Source organism: Erythrolamprus reginae, chromosome 1 (genome assembly GCF_031021105.1).
Source record: "Erythrolamprus reginae isolate rEryReg1 chromosome 1, rEryReg1.hap1, whole genome shotgun sequence".
In the NCBI taxonomy this organism is placed as follows: Eukaryota; Metazoa; Chordata; class Lepidosauria; order Squamata; family Dipsadidae; genus Erythrolamprus; species Erythrolamprus reginae.
The window spans coordinates 402508198-402526149 of record NC_091950.1 but is presented as its reverse complement, the minus strand read 5'-3'; the positions used below and the strand labels follow the sequence as shown (position 1 = coordinate 402526149).

At 42.3% G+C, this 17952-nt stretch overlaps 1 protein-coding gene across 1 annotated transcript in view; it reads right to left on the bottom strand.

The window, feature by feature from the left end:
• The window catches only part of ATP2A3 (ATPase sarcoplasmic/endoplasmic reticulum Ca2+ transporting 3), a 215013-nt gene extending 201629 nt beyond the window's left edge, over positions 1 to 13384 (bottom strand). The window contains exon 1 of the mRNA XM_070735166.1: positions 12393 to 13384. Coding sequence (XP_070591267.1) covers positions 12393 to 12510 — 118 coding nt within the window. The 5' untranslated portion in view covers positions 12511 to 13384. The remainder of the gene's footprint in view (positions 1 to 12392) is intronic.
• Between the last annotated feature and the right edge of the window lie 4568 nt (positions 13385 to 17952).

The window sequence follows — 17952 nt, the reverse complement described above, 5'->3', positions numbered from 1 at the left end:
TTGCGGCCCTATTTGGACCGGGAGTCACTGCTCACAGTCACTCATACCCTCATCACCTCGAGGCTCGACTACTGTAACGGTCTCTACATGGGGCTACCTTTCAATAGTGTTCGGAAACTCCAGATCGTGCAGAATGCAGCTGTGAGAGCTATCATGGGCTTTCCTAAATATGCCCATGTTACTCCAACACTCCGCAGTCTGCACTGGTTGCCAATCGGTTGGTTATGACCTATAAAGCCCTTCATGGCACCGGGCCAGATTATCTCAGGGACCACCTTCTGCCGCATGAATCCCAGCAACCAGTTAGATCCCACAGAGTTGGCCTTCTCCGGGTCCCGTCAACTAAACAATGTTGTTTGGCGGGACCCAGGGGAAGAGCCTTCTCTGTGGCGGCCCCAACCCTATAGAACCAACTTCCCCCAGATATCAGAGTTGCCCCCACCCTCCTTGCCTTTCGTAAGCTCTTAAAAACCCACCTCTGTCGTCAGGCATGGGGGAATTGAAATATTCCCTTCCCCTAGGCTTATAAAAATTATGTATGGTATGACTATATGTATGACTGATCTCTTAAATTGAGGTTTTTAGATTTTTTAATATTAGATTTGTTTACGTTGTCTTTTTATTGTTGTTAGCCGCCCCGAGTCTGCGTAGAGGGGCGGCACACAAATTTAATAAATAAATAATAATAATAATAATAACCACCCATTCTCAATGGAGTTACCTGTGAAGGAAAATATCTGTCAGAATATACCATATTTTTCAGAGTATAAGACGCACCTTGTTCCCCCCTAAAAGAGGATGAAAATTTCGGTGCCTCTTTTACTGAACTTAGCCATTTTTGAAGTATTTTTTCCAGCCATCATCATCATCATCATCACTTATTAGATTTGTATGCCGCCCCTCTCCGAGGACTCGGAGCGTCTCATAACAACAATAAATACAATAGAATACAAATCTAATATAAACTATATTAAAAAAACATCCATTATTATTAAAAACTAGCAATTCTAAAACAATCACACCAATCTCATATGTTGAGTCAGGAAAGGTAAGGGGAGAAATTAATCCCCCCATGCTTGGCGGTATAGATGGGTCTTCAACATCTTACAGAAGGCAAGGAGGGTGGGGGCAATTCGAATCTCAGGGGGGAGTTGATTCCAGAGGGCCGGGGCCGCCACAGAGAAGGCTCTTCCCCTAGGTAACGCCAGACGACATTGTTTAGTTGACGGGACCTGGAGAAGGCCAACTCTGTGGGACCTAATCGGCCGCTGGAATTCGTGCGGCAGAAGGCAGTCCCCTAGGTATTCTGGTCCGACGCCATGTAGGGCTTTATAGGTCATTACCAACACTTTGAATTGTGACCGAAAACTGATCGGCAGCCAGTGCAAGCCGCAGAGTGTTGACGAGACATGGGCGTATCTAGGGAGGCCCATGATAGCTCACGCAGCTACATTCTGCACGATCTGAAGTTTCCGAACACTTTTCAAAGGTAGCCTCATGTAGAGAGCATTGCAGTAGTCGAACCTCGAGGTGATGAGGGCATGTGTGACTGTGAGAAAAGACTCCCTCTGTCCAAATAGGGCTGCAACTGGTGCACCAGGCGAACCTGGGCAAACGCCCTCCCCGCCACAGCTGTACTTCAATTTCCACAATCCCTGGCTGGGGAATTCTGGGAATTGAGTTCCCAGATATCTTAACGTCATCAAGAATGAAAACCACTGGTCTGAGAGGAAGCAAAGAATGTTACTGAAGCCACAATTTGTTTTTTTTCCTGTGGGTGAGAAATTGACACACAAAGGAGAAAGCCCCTGGAAGATCAGAAAGGGGATAAATGAGAATAATCCAATAATATCTGTACAACCGAACATGCTACTTTCAAACAGGGCAACTTAATGGCATGTACTCGTATTTATTTTAAAAGTGTCCTTTAAGTTGAGCTGAATTCCCAGAGACTTTAAAGGACACAACCTTGTTCTATTTTGGCAAGAAACAGAAGTGATTGGGCCTTTTGTTGATTTCTCAGCCTAGCATAAATAGAAGTACTAAATTAGCCTCACTCCACTTTATTTATTTTACATTTTTTTTCTTCATTCTTTTCCACTAAATAACTCAAGGTAGGGAACGTACACAATACTCTTTCTTCTATTTTTCCCATAACAATTGTGTGAGGTGGGTTGGGCTCAGCGAACCTGATTGGCCCAAATTTATCAAGCCAGCTTCCATGTTTAGGTGGGACTAGAACTCACAGTCTGCTGATTTTTCAGGCCAGAATGCAAAGCACTATACCAAAAGGACGCTCCAAACCATGTCAGGATTGGCCTCACATTCACCTAACATGCGAGGCACCCCCAGGAAAAAAACTAATGAGAAAAAAAATATCATTTATTATGAGAAGCATATGCAATGGTTAACTTAAAACTATATAGAAACATAGAAGTCTGACGGCAGAAAAAGACCTCATGGTCCATCTAGTCTGCCCTTATACTATTTTCTGTATTTTATCTTAGGATGGATATATGTTTATGCCAGGCATGTTTAAATTCAGTTACTGTGGATTTATCTACCACGTCTGCTGGAAGTTTGTTCCAAGGATCTACTACTCTTTCAGTAAAATAATATTTTCTCATGTTGCTTTTGATCTTTCCCCCAACTAACTTCAGATTGTGTCCCCTTGTTCTTGTGTTCACTTTCCTATTAAAAACACTTCCCTCCTGGACCTTATTTAACCCTTTAATATATTTAAATGTTTCGATCATGTCCCCCCTTTTCCTTCTGTCCTCCAGACTATACAGATTGAGTTCATTAAGTCTTTCCTGATAAGTTTTATGCTTAAGACCTTCCACCATTCTTGTAGCCCATCTTTGGACCCGTTCCATTTTGTCAATATCTTTTTGTAGGTGAGGTCTCCAGAACTGAACACAGTATTCCAAATGGGGTCTCACCAGTGCTCTATACAGCGGGATCATAATCTCCCTCTTCCTGCTTGTTAAACCTCTAGCTATGCAGCCAAGCATCCTACTTGCTTTCCCTACCGCCTGACTGCACTGTTCACCCATTTTGAGACTGTCAGAAATCACTACCCCTAAATCCTTTTCTTCTGAAGTTTTTGCTAACACCGAACTGCCAATACAATATAAATCTATCTATTATGTATAAAATATAATGTATATTATGTATAATATATATAAATACATTAGAAAACATCCAGAAATACTTCACAAGAAGAGCCCTCCACTCCTCCACACGTAACAGAATACCCTACGCAGCCAGACTCGAAATCCTAGACTTAGAAAGCTTAGAACTACATTGCCTTAAAAACGACCTAAGCATAGCACATAAAATTATCTGCTACAATGTCCTTCCTGTCAACGACTACTTGAGCTTCAACCACAACAATACACAGGCACACACAGATACAAACTCAAAGTAAATCGCTCCAAACTCGACGGTAGGAATTATGATTTTAGTAACCGAGTAGCTAATGCATGGAACTCACTATCTGACTCTATAGTATCATCACCTACCCCCCAAAACTTTACCCTTAGACTATCCACTGTTGACCTCACGTGGTTCCTAAGAGGTCAGAATAGAATAGAATTTTATTGGCCAAGTGTGATTGGACACACAAGAAATTTGTCTTGATGCATATGCTCTCAGCGTACATAAAAGAAAATATACATTTGTCAAGAATCATGTGGTACGACACTTAATGATTGTCATAGGGGTCAAATAAGCAATGAAGAAGCAATATTAATAAAAATCTTAGGATATAAGCAACAAGTTACAGTCATACAGTCAACATGGGAGGAAATGGGTGATAGGAATGATGAGAAAAACTAGTAGAATAGAAGTGCAGATTTAGTAGAAAGTCTGACAGTGTTGAGGGAATTATTTGTTTAGTAGAGTGATGGTGTTCGAAAAAAACTGTTCTTGTGTCTAATTGTCTTGGTGTGCAGTGCTCTGTAGCAATGTTTTGAGGGTAGGAGTTGAAACAATTTGTGTCCAGGATGTGAGGGGTCAGTAAATATTTTCCCCGCCCTCTTTTTGACTCGTGCAGTATACAGGTCCTCAATGGAAGGCAGGTTGGCAGCAACTGTTTTTTCTGCAGTTCTGATTATCCTCTGAAGTCTGTGTCGGTCTTGTTGGGTTGTAAGGGGCGTGCGTAAGTGCACCAGCGTGCCTACCATGTCTGTTCTAATGTTTCTCTATTATTAGTACCAATATCATGTATATAAACATTGTTGTATCTTTGTATACTTACTACCAATATGTACTTGACAAAATAAATAAATAAATAAAAATGTAAATCCTCCTATTTGCGATCAATTTATCACTGAGGTTTCTTGTTGTTGTTTGCTTTTGTTCAGATCTCAGATCTCTGCCTGGACAAATCCCTGCAATTTTCTTGGAAAGTTTTTCAGGAATGACTTGCCATTGCCTCCTCCTTAGGGCTGAGAGAGAGTGACAGGCCCAAGATCACCCAGCTGGCTTTGTGCCTAAAGGAGTAGAACTCAAACTCCCAGTTTCCAGCCTTTTGTCTTAACTACCAAACAGCATAGATGCAGTTTAGCATTGAGAAAATAAAACTCAGAAGTTCCTAGTCCTCAAGGATACACTGTGATATAACACTTGCTTTATTATATTTTTTTTGGAAAAAGAGCAGAACTAATCCTTTGCATCCCTAGTCTGCTAGGAAAGATTGCTTGGAAAGACTTTAGAAAACATCTGCCTGTCAGCAAAGACCAGCCGCCCGTAATTTTGCAATCCTAGAATACAGCTCGCCTATATGGAACCCACATTGCATATCTGACATCAACACAATTGAGAGAGTCCAGAAATATTTCACAAGAAGAGTCCTTCATTCCTCTTCTCACAACAAAATACCTTACTCCACCAGACTTGAAATTCTTGGTTTAGACAACTTACAACTCCGTCGTCTCCGTTCCGACTTAATTATAGTTCATAAAATCATATAACAAAATGTCTTACCTGTTAACGACTACTTCACCTTCAACCGCAACAACACACGAGCACGAAATCGATTTAAACTAAATGTTAACCGCTCCAAACTTGACTGCAAAAAATACGACTTCAGCAACAGAGTAATCAACGCCTGGAATGCACTACCTGATTCTGTGCTTTCTACTCCTAACCCCAAAACCTTTAACCTTAGACTATCTACAATTGACCCCTCCTCCTTTCTAAGAGGTCTGTAAGGGGCGTGCATAAGCGCACCATTGTGCCTACCGTCCCTGTCCTATTGTCTACTTTTTATCATTACTTATCTAATGTTTTATATGTACAAATGATCACCCTATAATTGTTTGACAAATAAATAAATAAATGTGCTGAAGCATCACTATTTCCACTGATATCTGGGAATGGTGGGAAGTCAGCTGCAGAATTCTGAGAGACTGAAGTCCAAGCAGGTTAAGCGTTACCTTAAGTTGCTAGGATGGGAAACTGATATTGTATATAAATCACCTTATGCTAGAATAGCAGACTAAGGCTCTGTCCTGCTTTTTTTAAGGTTACCAAAGTAGGTTTTGAACTGGGTAGGCACCAATCCTATAGATCAGGGATTTTCACACTTTTTCAGGTTATGGTTAAAAAGGGGGGAAATCAGAAACCCCTGAACATGAGGCAAAACTCTGGAAATATAAATATGGCGGCATTTGACTGATTTCTCTCTCTCCTTAATCTCTAATGGAACCCCAAGATGCACTCACACAACGTAATTTGAAAAACCCTGCTGAAGAACTGCTAAGAGGAATATCCAGGAAATGATGTCGCTCTTTAAAATACATCAGAAAAAAATAGATACTTATTTATTTATAAAAGTACTCAGACATTTAAGGACACAGGAAAAGGGGTTCAGAAGTTTCCCGATTTATATTCAAGGATGCACCCAAACAAAACAGCAATAAAAACTATGATGAGCCACTTGAGCAATTCTTCCTCATCATAAAACTTTTGTTAATTGACACAAAATGAATATTAACAACATTAAATGAGAACTTCATTAAACAGATACAGTATGGTTTTTATGCCAAGTATTGATACACAAATCCAAAAGGAAAAGTTTCTATCAATGGAAAAACTTCATTGTGCTTTAATTTTTACCCGAAGAAACATCAGTTAGAAAATGGGAGGGAGGGGGAGGATTTACTTTTTAATTAATTTCCAGTGTTTTCTTTCTTTCTTTTTCCTCAAGATCAAGGCAGGTGGAAAATAAATTGCTTCTTTATAGTTATTGGATCCCCAGCATTCTGAATGTATGCCATTTACATAATGAAAAATGATACTTTAAATTCAAAGAGCTATTTCCTGCTTGATCTAAGATTCAGACTTATGCAGGAATTTTATAAATTCTGGGGTTTACCCATACATAATTTAAAAATTAGCAATTTTTAAGGCATCATAATAGCCACACACCCCTAACATACACACACAGTTCTTCAGATCTCCTACAGGTGATTTCTAGAAACTAGGTATGCAGGTTTCTGAATTCTCCAAAACTTCGCAGAAAGAGTTTTGAGAAGTGCAGATATTACCCATCTGTGATTATTTTTTCTCCTATGGACCATCATGGGTTTAATGAAGCCTAATTTAAACACATTACAAATATTCTTATTATATTATGATGGTTGCTGGGGAACCAACTTTCCTTAAAAGCTGAATGCTTCCTGATAGCTGGGGAGGGCAACTGAGGTTTTCTTGACCAGCTAAAATGTAGCTGAAATAAAATATTGCCCTAAAAGGGTTGGCTTGGGAGGAGTCTTGCCAAGAGAGAAATAAGATGGCTTAAATGTGGCAATGAAATATGCCAACGGAATTCAGCCAGGACCAAAGACGCATTGAAGCATTGTTAGATTAAAAGAAGCAAGGAACCAACAAGGAAGCTGAGGTTTCTTAGGCAGGAAAAGGGAACTTTTGTTGAAAACTTTATGCGAGAAAGTTTTTTGTTAAAACAGAAAAATATCAGTGCCATGTCTATTAAAGAATTTCCTTCGAGGTTTTTTGAAACTTCTTCCCTAGGATTCTTTGTGGCTCACAGAAGAGAGGATAACCCTACAGAATTTCTAGCTTTTTATATACTGATGTGTGTGTGAGTATAAAATATAAAATTTATACACACACATACACACAAATATATACATAAACATAGACATAGACATAGACATACATACATACATACATACATACATACATACATACATACATACATATAAACATACCGAGATAGATAGATAGATAGATAGATAGATAGATAGATAGATAGATAGATAGATAGATAGATATAAATTTAGATGTTGCCCCAATTAGTAAGACCTGAAAAAAGGACAGGTTTTTATTTGTATTTGTATTCTGCTTTATTATTTTTACTTGAAATAACTCAGTGGATAATATATCGAACACACCCTCCTGTCTTCCTATATTCCCCACAGCAAACAACTTTATGAGGTAAATTGAGCTGAGGGAGAGTTACTGGCGCGAGATTACCCAGCTGGCTTTCATAACTGAGACGGGACTTGAACTCAAAGTCTCCAAAATTTAATCCTATCAATCCTTGTGTAGAGGATTATAAGTGTGTGGGGGGGATGTATCATTTCAGCTTCCAGAGAATAACCAAGAGAGGGTGTGAAGGTTAAAGGAAAGGAAGTGCAGGGAGAGAAATCACTTCCATTCGCCTCCAGGAAAAATGGTACCGAACTTATAGCATCCATATTTGGACATGTTTACTCAATTTTTTAAATCAAGTGTCAGCATACAGTTTTAGCCCACTTTGAAGAACAGGGTTGATGATAGGCTTAATTGTACAATGGCAACCGACTCTCATAACCTTCCGCACTGGGTCTTTATTTTGGCAGAGTAAGGGCACAGCGACAGAGGGGGAAAATCGACAACAACAACAACAACAATAATTTATTAGATTTGTATCCGCCCCTCTCCGAAGACTCGGGGCTGCTCACAACAGTAATAAAACAATATTACAATGAAACAAATCTAATATTAAAAACATATAAAACCCCATAATTTAAAATCATGCAGCACACACATACCAAACATGAAATATAAAAGCCTGGGGGAGATGTCTCAGTTCCCCCATGCCTGGCGATATAGGTGGGTCTTGAGTAATTTGCGAAAGACAAGGAGGGTGGGGGCCGTTCTAATCTCTGGGGGGAGTTGATTCCAGAGGGCCGGGGCCGCCACAAAGAAGGCTCTTCCTCTGGAGCCCACCAAATGACATTGTTTGGTCGACGGGACCCGGAGAAGGCCAACTCTGTGGGTCCTTATCGGCCGCTGGGATTCATGCGGTAGAAGGCAGTTCCAGAGGTATTCTGGTCCAATGCAATGCAATGACAGTTTGGAGGTGCAAATTCAGAGGGGAATGCTGCAAAAAGTTGTTGTTGTTGTTGTTGTTGTTGTTATTATTATTATTATTTAGATTTATATGCTGCCTTTCTCTGAAGAGAGGTTGCAAAAGAAACAATGAATGTATCCTTAAGATTTTTGTTAATATTGTTTCCTCATTGCTTATTTGACTTCTATGATAATCATCAAGTGTTGTATCACATGATTCTTGACAAATGTGTATTTTATTTTATGTACATTGAGAGCATATGCACCAAGACAAATTCCTTGTGTGTCCAATCACACTCGGCGAATAAAGAATTCAATTCAATTCAATTCAATTCTAGTCTAGTTTAGTCTATGAAAGGCCTTGATGTGGAAAGAGATGGAAACCAACTGTCTGGATTGTTGTTACATCAATGTAAGTAATATTGGACTAAAATGGGTTGATGATCTGGTTTATCCCACTGCAAAAAGCTTCGCCAAGCTTCCCCCCAATTCATTAGAGTGCAGAGAAAAGCAACAAAGACGATTAGGGGACTGGAGGCTAAAACATAGGGAGAATGGTTGCAAGGAACTGGGTATGTGGAGTTTAAAGAAAAGTAGGATGAGGGGAGACATGATAGCAGTGTTACAATATCTCAGAGGCTGCCACAAAGAAGAGGGAGCCAAGCTATTCTCCAAAGCACCTGAGGTCAGGAAAAGGAATCAATGGACGGAAACTAATGAAAGAGAGAAGCAACCAAGAACTAAGGAGACATTTCCTGACAGTTAGAACAATTAAATCAGTGAAACAACTTTCTTCCAGAAGTTGTTGGTGAAAGAGTCTAGGGCAGTGATGGTGAACATTTTTTTCCTTGGGTGCCGAAAGAGCGTGTGTGCCCTATTAAGCATGCACAAGTGCCCAGACCCATAATTCAATGGCTGGGGAGGGAGAAAACAGCTTCCCCACCCCTGGAGGGCCTCTGGAGGCTGGAAATGGCCTGTTTCCTAACTTCTGGTGGGTCCAGTAGGCTCATGTTTTGCCCTCTCCAAGCTCCAAAGGCTTCTCTGAAGTCAGGGGAGAGTAAAAACAATCTTCCCCAACCCCTTGGAGGCTCTCTGGAAGCCAAAAACACTCTCCCAGAGCCTCTATGCAAGCCAAAAATCAGCTGGACAGCACACACATGCACGTTGGAGCTGAGCTGGGGCAATAGCTCATATGCCAGCAGATATGGTTCTGCGTGCCACCTGTGGCACCCGTGCCATAGGTTTGCCATCACTGGTATAGGGTTTTCTGCCTGAGCAGAGGGTTGGACTAGAATTCCACCTCTCTGTTGTGCATTAACCCATTTTGCACACTGATGTAAAAGTTAGTTTCTTCGTATCCACTGAACTTCATTCAGCTTTTCAATGAACTTCCTCCTTTTTAAACCAAAGAGGAAAATATGGTCACTCCACCAATCTTGTTCGCTTGTCCCAAAAACAAACTCATCTTCACTGACCTTGGGAGAGAAAAGCGAATAGCTTTTGTAGCACCCAAGCTAGCTGCCTAGCTTTTCAGAAGTGTTGAAACTACAATACCCATAATTCCCAAACAATCCATGTAGGACTCTGGGCAGTGTAGTCCCGCAGCATCTTGAAGTGGGTAGACCGGCAGGGTTGGCAGAGTTCATAGTCCATGCTGCAATGCCTTGCAAGCAGCTGCCGGATGGATTTGCACTTAGGTCATATAAAAAAGGAGAGAGAAACGTACTTCTCTTAGCAACCTACAATTCCCAAAACAGACCAGAGATGGGCACTTGCAGTCGTGGTAGGATAATTGAAGGCTCAAGGAGCAATTCTGTCTACCAAAGACCAGAGGCTTCAATTCTATTCATCCCCAGTTAAAAAGGGATTTCGTACCTGGGAAACATCTTTATGAAATACTGCCTCAAATGTTAGGGTCAGGATTATCCTTTTCCTGCACAGTTTTTAAGTATTTAGTATTTGGTATGTACTTCTACCTAAGCATCACCCAAGATCCATGATTCCCCACAACAACCCTGTAGGCAAGGAAGAGGCCATGAGAAGGTGCCTGGCCCAAAGTTATGCAAGGAGTTTCCACGGATCCACTTCTAGGCCAACTCCTTAGCCACAATGGCATTTTCAAAGTTTCTTCTGGGTTTTGAGTCAGCAGCATTATAAACCATCTTGCTCTCCAAATTTGCTACCTACATACACCCTTTGTCATTCAGATGTACTGACTCACTCTCACTCTCTCTCCCCATTAGAGGAGGTCTGTTCACCTCTCTCTTCTTCTCTTAATTCTGCAAATCTTCTTTATAAATATAGATTTTAAATAAATAGATAGATGATAGATAGATAGATAGATAGATAGATAGATAGATAGATAGATAGATAAACCTGCCTACCTATCTAAATTTTTAATTCTGTAAATCTTCTTTATAAGGATGGAGAGATACCTACCTACCTAAATTTCACATGAGCCCTGACCTCTCAAGTCTTCTCAAATCAGCTATTGCACTAAGCCATACTTGGCTTTATCATGGTTTCCCCGAGTAAACCAATCCAAAAGGTTAGTTTCTAAAGAACGAGGATTGTATTCACACAAACACATGAAGCCCGTGAAACCAAATGAACGATGGCTTAACCTCAGCAATTCCTTGTATTCCATTCCCCAGATACTTAAAGGGGAGCTTCCTCGGACAGAGACAGTGTATCTGCAAATGTGAGCGGAAACCACCCCCACTCTCGCCTCCATCTGGCTTCCAGATCACAATTCGGCCGGCTAGCAACCCCCCCCCCCCGGGGCCACGATCTACTTAAGTGCTTATTTTAAACGGCCCTTTGAACCGTCTGGAGGTGACTCAGAAAAGGGAACCCGCCGCCTAAAATTCTCGAGGCCCAGACTAACAGGGATGCGATCAGAAACTGGAGTGAAGGCCCTTTGCTCTCCCAATGCCGAAGAGCAGCAGCTTCCTGCCTTCTCCCGGCCGCCCACCCTTCCTCGCGTGCCCCTGGGATTTTCTGCCACCGGGTCGGCCGTGGGAAAAGCCATCCATAATAAGATACACACACATGAGTTCATATAATGGGGTTTGACATTGTTTTATTTACACCGTCCTTTTATTGTTGCAAGCCGCCCAGAGTCCTTCGGGAGTGGGCGGCATATGTATGTATGTATGCATGCATAGATAGATTAGATAGATTAGATAGATTAGATAGATTAGATAGATAGATTAGATAGATAGATTAGATTAGATAGATAGATAGATAGATAGATAGATAGATAGATAGATAGATAGATAGATAGATAGATAGATTAGATAGATGATAGATAGATAGATAGATAGATAGATTAGATAGATAGATAGATAGATGATAGATAGATAGATTAGATAGATGATAGATAGATAGATAGATAGATAGATAGATAGATGATAGATAGATTAGATAGATGATAGATAGATAGATAGATAGATAGATAGATAGATAGATGATAGATAGATTAGATAGATGATAGATAGATAGATAGATAGATAGATAGATAGATAGATTAGATAGATGATAGATAGATAGATAGATGATAGATAGATAGATAGATAGATAGATAGATAGATAGATAGATAGATAGATAGATAATTTTGTTGATTGATTGATTGGATTTCCATGCCGCCCCACTCCGAAGACTCGGGGTGGCTTACAACATATATTAAATAAATTTAATTAATAAATAATAGATAAGTAATAAATAAATAAATAAGTAAATAATACAATGCGATGCTTGCTTGACCCCGGACCGTTCGCCCCGGTTCGGCAAAAGCCGCTAGTCCTCTTTATTTGGAGGAGGGGGGCGCCGTTCGTTTCCTTTTTCCGCCTCAGCCCGTTGAGCTCCGCGCACCTCACGCGCGCAGCCGGAGAGTGACGACCGCGACCCGCGTCCGGCTAAAGCCCTCCACATTCGCCGGCGCCGTCCGAAGCGACCCTCCCTCCCTCCCTGTGGCCCCGGCCGGCGAGCCCTCGCGCGAGGCGGGCTTTTTGCGGAGCCTCCTTACCGTTGGCGCCGTACTTCTCGCGGTGCCGTCGGACCTGCTCGGCGCTGAGGCCGCAGCTCTCCCGCACACCGAAACGCCTCAGGACTTCTTCGGCGGTCTGGCTGTGCGCGCTCTCCATGCTTGCGGCTTGGGAGCGCTGCTGAGGCAACACTCCCCGTCGGACCGAATTCCGAGAGGCGGGAAGCCTCCGCGTTCGCTGGACGAAACGCCTCAGGAGCCGAGCCGGTTGCAGGAAAGACCGGCCGGTGGGAGCGGGGCGGGGGTTGGGGAAACGAAGCTCCTCGAGGGCGTAGCGCCTCCCGCGTTCGGCGCTCCCTTCAGCCCGCTCGAGCGGAGCGCCTCAGTTCCCCTCAGGATCCGCCGACGCCGGCCGTGCGCGAAAGAAGGCTGCGCGCTCGCTGGACGGAACGCCTCAAGAGCCGAGCCGGTTGCAGAAAAGGCCGGCCGGGGTTGAGGGGGCGAAGCTCCTCGACGGCGTAGCGCTTCCCGCGCTCGACGCTCCCTTCAGCCCGCTCGAGCGGAGCGCCTCAGCTCCCCTCAGGATCCGCCGACGCCAGCCGGGCGCGGAAAAGGCTGCGCGCTTTTCGCGAGTCCCCCCAAGCCGTGCCGTTGGCCTCCCCCCCTTTTTTCCCTTCGGAGTTCCCGCCGGCTTCAAAGCCGGCGCGCCCGGCCGCCGAGACGGACCGTCCCCGGGTTCCTGACTGCGGCCATGCCTCGCTCTCGCCTTTTTGCAAAGTTACTTTCTTCCTCGGCTGCTGCTGCTGCTGCTGCTGCTGCAAGCGAGCGAGCGAGAGCTGCCTGACAACGCGCCCCTCCCACCGCTTCCTTTCCGCTCGGCTCTTTTTCTTCTCGCCTTCCGCCCGCCCAGGCTCTGCTCCGGTCCCCGCCTCGATCGATCGCCTTCGAAACGGAACGCGTTTGCGTGCTTTTTAATGATCCCCCTCGCTTGCAAAGAGGGCTTTGAAGTGGGATCGCCGCGCGGGGCTACTCCCCTCTCCGGCCTTCCCCATTCACAAGCTACCTGCCTTCTTCTGATTGGTTCCCAGACGCCTTTGATACCTTCCTGCCCTGCTGCCATTGGCCAAAGCGGGAGTTCTTATTTGTTTCTGGTCTCCCCCCCCCCTTCTTTTCGGACCGAACCGGGAATATGTTTTGCTTCGGAACGTTCACTCTTTTTTGGTGGTTGTTTATAATGCCCTCCCACCTGCACCTTTATTTCGTAGTGTGGGGTGGAGGAGGAATCTTCATTCGTTACAAGCAATGGAAAGTCTGCAAGGGGCGTGCATAAGCGCACCGTTTATTATTAAATTGTTAATTTATTAATTAAATGTGTATGCCGCCCACCTCTTGAAGGATTCTATGCCTATCATCCCTGTCTTATTGTTCTATTGTCCAAATTTATCTGTACCTACTTTGCTTTTGTTTATGTTCATATCAATAACTTGCTATCATGTACAAGTTTTAACTAACTAACTAACCAACCAACCAACAAACAAACCAAATTAATTAATTAATTAATTAATTAATTAATTAATTAATTAAAAACTGAGACTAATGTTGGTGCGATCCGGAGAATTTCAGATAACACATCTGGAGAATTTCGGGTAACACAACACATTTTGTTCCCTTGGACCAAACCGTACTTTTATTTTACCCTGGACAAAGACTTTACCCTCAGAACATCCACTGTTGACCTCTCCCGATTCCTAAGAGGTCAGTAAAGGGCATGCATAAGTGCACCAGAGTACCTTCCGTCCCCTGTCCTATTGTTTCTCTCTTACTAGTATATAATGTATCATGTATATAAATATGTTATATCTTTGTATATCACCAATATGTACTTGACAACATAAATATAAATAAATAAATAAAAAATAAACTCTTGCAGACCTGTGTGCATATGCATATCTGTATATAAGTGTCTCTAGACTACATGTGCTATCTAGTTGGGGTACAGTTGATATGTTGTAAAATACTCACTTCAAGAAACTGGTAACTTGCATAGAACAGAAGCACAGTATTAACATTTTTTAGCATTTAGACTTATATACTGCTTCACAGTGCTTTACAGTCCTCTCTAAGCAGTTTACATAGAGTAAGCATACTGCCCCCAACAATCTGGGTCCTCATTTTACCGACCTTGGATGGAAGGCTGAATCAACCTTGAGCCTACTGAGATTCGATCTGCCAAACTGCTGGCAGCTGGTGATCAGTAGAAGTAGTTTGCAGTACTGCACTCTAACCACTGTGCCACCGAGAAAGATAACTTGAAGGTAAAATGGGAAAAAAAACCCACATGGGTAAAACTGGGCTTTAATTCTTCATATAGCATTATGGCCAAATTGTGTCAAAACTGAGTGGACCTGTGCTTACTGTTTACATGGAATGTAACATTTGTCCCAAGAACTGATTAATCTGGGATATTAGTCTATACTTATCTCTCTTACTAAAATTTATTTATTTATTTATTTATTATTTAGATTTGTATGCCGCCCCTCTCCGAAGACTAAAATGCATTATGTAAAAGCCTTAATCAAAGTTGTTATAGGCCTATCTGGGAACATTGGTGCCCTATCAAAATTCTGACTTGAAATGTAAAGAGTAATGTGAGTTTGCAACTAAGAGAAAGAGGAAGGATGTAAAATATATAAATGAAGTGACCTGACCCTTTAGAATGGAGTTGATGAATGTATGGAGAAGCAAAGTTTTATAATGAATGAAAAGGCTAACATGTATCCTAGAAAATTGCAGTGCATCTAGTTTGTTATGGTTGGGTGTGAAAATAGTTGCATTTCAATAGCGAACAGTCATGATGAACGAACTAGAGGAGAGCTTAGGGAAAACCATGCAACATTGTAAATGAAAGTAATAAGTGGTGTTAGGAAACAAAAATCTAGTAACAAGAAGAGACAGAGAAGAACAAGGAAAAGGTTGGACTGTTCAAAAACCCTAGAATTAATGAGAATTACAGTGATATTTTGATGCTCAACTACTTTGAAACTATTCATATTTTTGATTTTTGAATTTTTGATTTTGATGCAAAAATTTTGTCCTGGCACTCATCGTTTGTTTGGTACTCAAGGCATTAACTAGAACTTGTCAGTGGCCTTTTGACTTATATCGTGATTCCTAATGGGGGAAATGTGTTTGGTACTCAGTGTTTTTGATACTAATCGCACCTCCCAGAACCAATTAACAATGAGTATCAAGGTACTACTCTAATATAATTGATGAGTATCTCCTTAGGAACAGGTTGGTATTGAACCCTATTTTAAGCAGAAGGTTATTCATATGTGATATTCTATAACTAGGGTGTCAAACTCAAGGCCGGGCAGCCGGATCTGGTCCTGAGAGTAGTTATATCTGCCCTGCGAGGCCAGTATTGGGCAGCCACTTACCGTGCTAACCGGATGGTCCTTAGTAGCTGGTGCAGATGCACGCACTCCTGAAACATGCATTCATGTGCCCCACATGAGATTTGGCTCCTGTGAATACACAGCAAGCCAAATCTCATGAGATTTCTGTCATTTTCACCTATATTTTTGCTTCTGCGCATGCGCCCAAGCAAAAAACAACGAAAATAGCTGAAATCTCATGAGCGCAAGTGAGATTTGGGCTATTTTCGCCAGTATTTTTGCTTCCACGCATGTGCAGAAGCAAAAAACTAATGTTTCTAGTGTGATTGCTGATTAAATGTTAATGGAAATTTTTTTAAATTTGAATTTTTAACGATTGTTTTTTATGAATACTAATTGGATTGGATTGATTTATTACTGTTTTTATGTATATGTTGTGAGCCGCCCCGAGTCCTTGGAGAGGGGCGGCATACAAATCCAATTAAACAAACAAACAAATAAATAAATAAATAAATGAACAAATATATGTATGTATGTATGTATGTATGTATGTATGTATGTATGTATCACATGTTTTTTGCTGAATATTTAAAATTAAGGGAGACTAGGATAGCGCTATTTTGGTCTTGTTCTGACCTCATCAGTTAGCCATACCCTTACTGGGATTTGATCCTGGGACCTCTGCCTTGTAAGGCAGAGAATTATATATTTATTTATTTATATAAATCGTGGATAGATTTCAGCCTGGGAACGGCATGACGGAGATTCCTGGGCTGAAGTATATATATATATGTGTGTGTGGGTTTTTTTTCTGTTGGATCATATATATATATGTTTGTGTGTGTGTGTGTGTTTTCTGTTGGATCACCCTGCTATATTGAAGGAACGTCACAGCTCCTTTTTGCCTCTAGGCCCAACCCAGGGCCATTTCAAGGCAGTTAATTTATTCATAGCCAAGAAACTATGTTCTTTATGTATCACATATTTTTGCTGAATATATAAAATTAAGGGAGACTAGGATAGCGCTATTTCGGCCTGGTTCTGGCCTCATCAGCTAGCCATACCCTTACTGGGATTTGATCCCGGGTCTTCTGCCTTGTGAGGCAGAGAATTAACCTCTAGGCCACCAGATCTGATCCCTTCAGCTTTATACCAGGGAAGGGCTATATGTTTTTTCTGTTGGGTCACCTTACAAGGCAGAAGTCCCGGGATCAAATCCCAGGTGTGCCATTGCCAGGCCATTTCCACTGGCCAAACGGTGTCCCCCCACATGGGGGGAGGAGCCCATGGCTGTGCGGGGCCATCTTGGAAACAGAGAAGGATCGCCCCGCAGTGCTTCTGCTAGCAAAAATGGGATCCCAAGCTCCGTTTTCAGCCACCAGGGTCTCCTGCAACCCTCTGCCAGTGAAAACAGAACTCAGGAGCGCCACACGAGCTCCTTTTTCACCGGCAGAGAGTTGCAGGAGACCATGGCAGACAAAAACGGAGCTCAAGAGCCTGTTTTCGCTGACAAAGCGCTCAGGATATCACAGGCGCCCCGGACAGGAGTGATGAGCAGGCCGCACCCACCCTGACCATGCCTACTTTGCTCCCCCACAAAGGTCAAACACAACCCTGATGCGGCCCTCAATGGAGTCTAGTTTGACACCCCTGCTCTATAATGTCAATGTTTTCATAGAAATGTACAGTATTGGGAATGGTTGTTAGTATTGGCAGTCTCTGTGTTGTTGTATTGGCAGTTCTCTGTTAGCAAAAACTTCAGAAGAAAAGGATTTAGGGGTAATGATTTCTGACAGTTTCAAAATGGGTGAACAGTGCAGCCAGGCGGTGGGGAAAGCAAGTAGGATGCTTGGCTGCATAGCTAGAGGTATAACAAGCAGGAAGAGGGAGATTGTGATCCCGCTATATAGAGTGCTGGTGTGACCACATTTGGAATACTGTGTTCAGTTCTGGAGACCTCACCTACAAAAAGATATTGACAAAATTGAACGGGTCCAAAGACGGGCTACAAGAATGGTGGAAGGTCTTAAGCATAAAACGTATCAGGAAAGACTTAATGAACTCAATCTGTATAGTCTGGAGGACAGAAGGAAAAGGGGGGACATGATCAAAATATTTAAATATGTTGAAGGGTTAAATAAGGTCCAGGAGGGAAGTGTTTTTAATAGGAAAATGAACACAAGAACAAGGGGACACAATCTGAA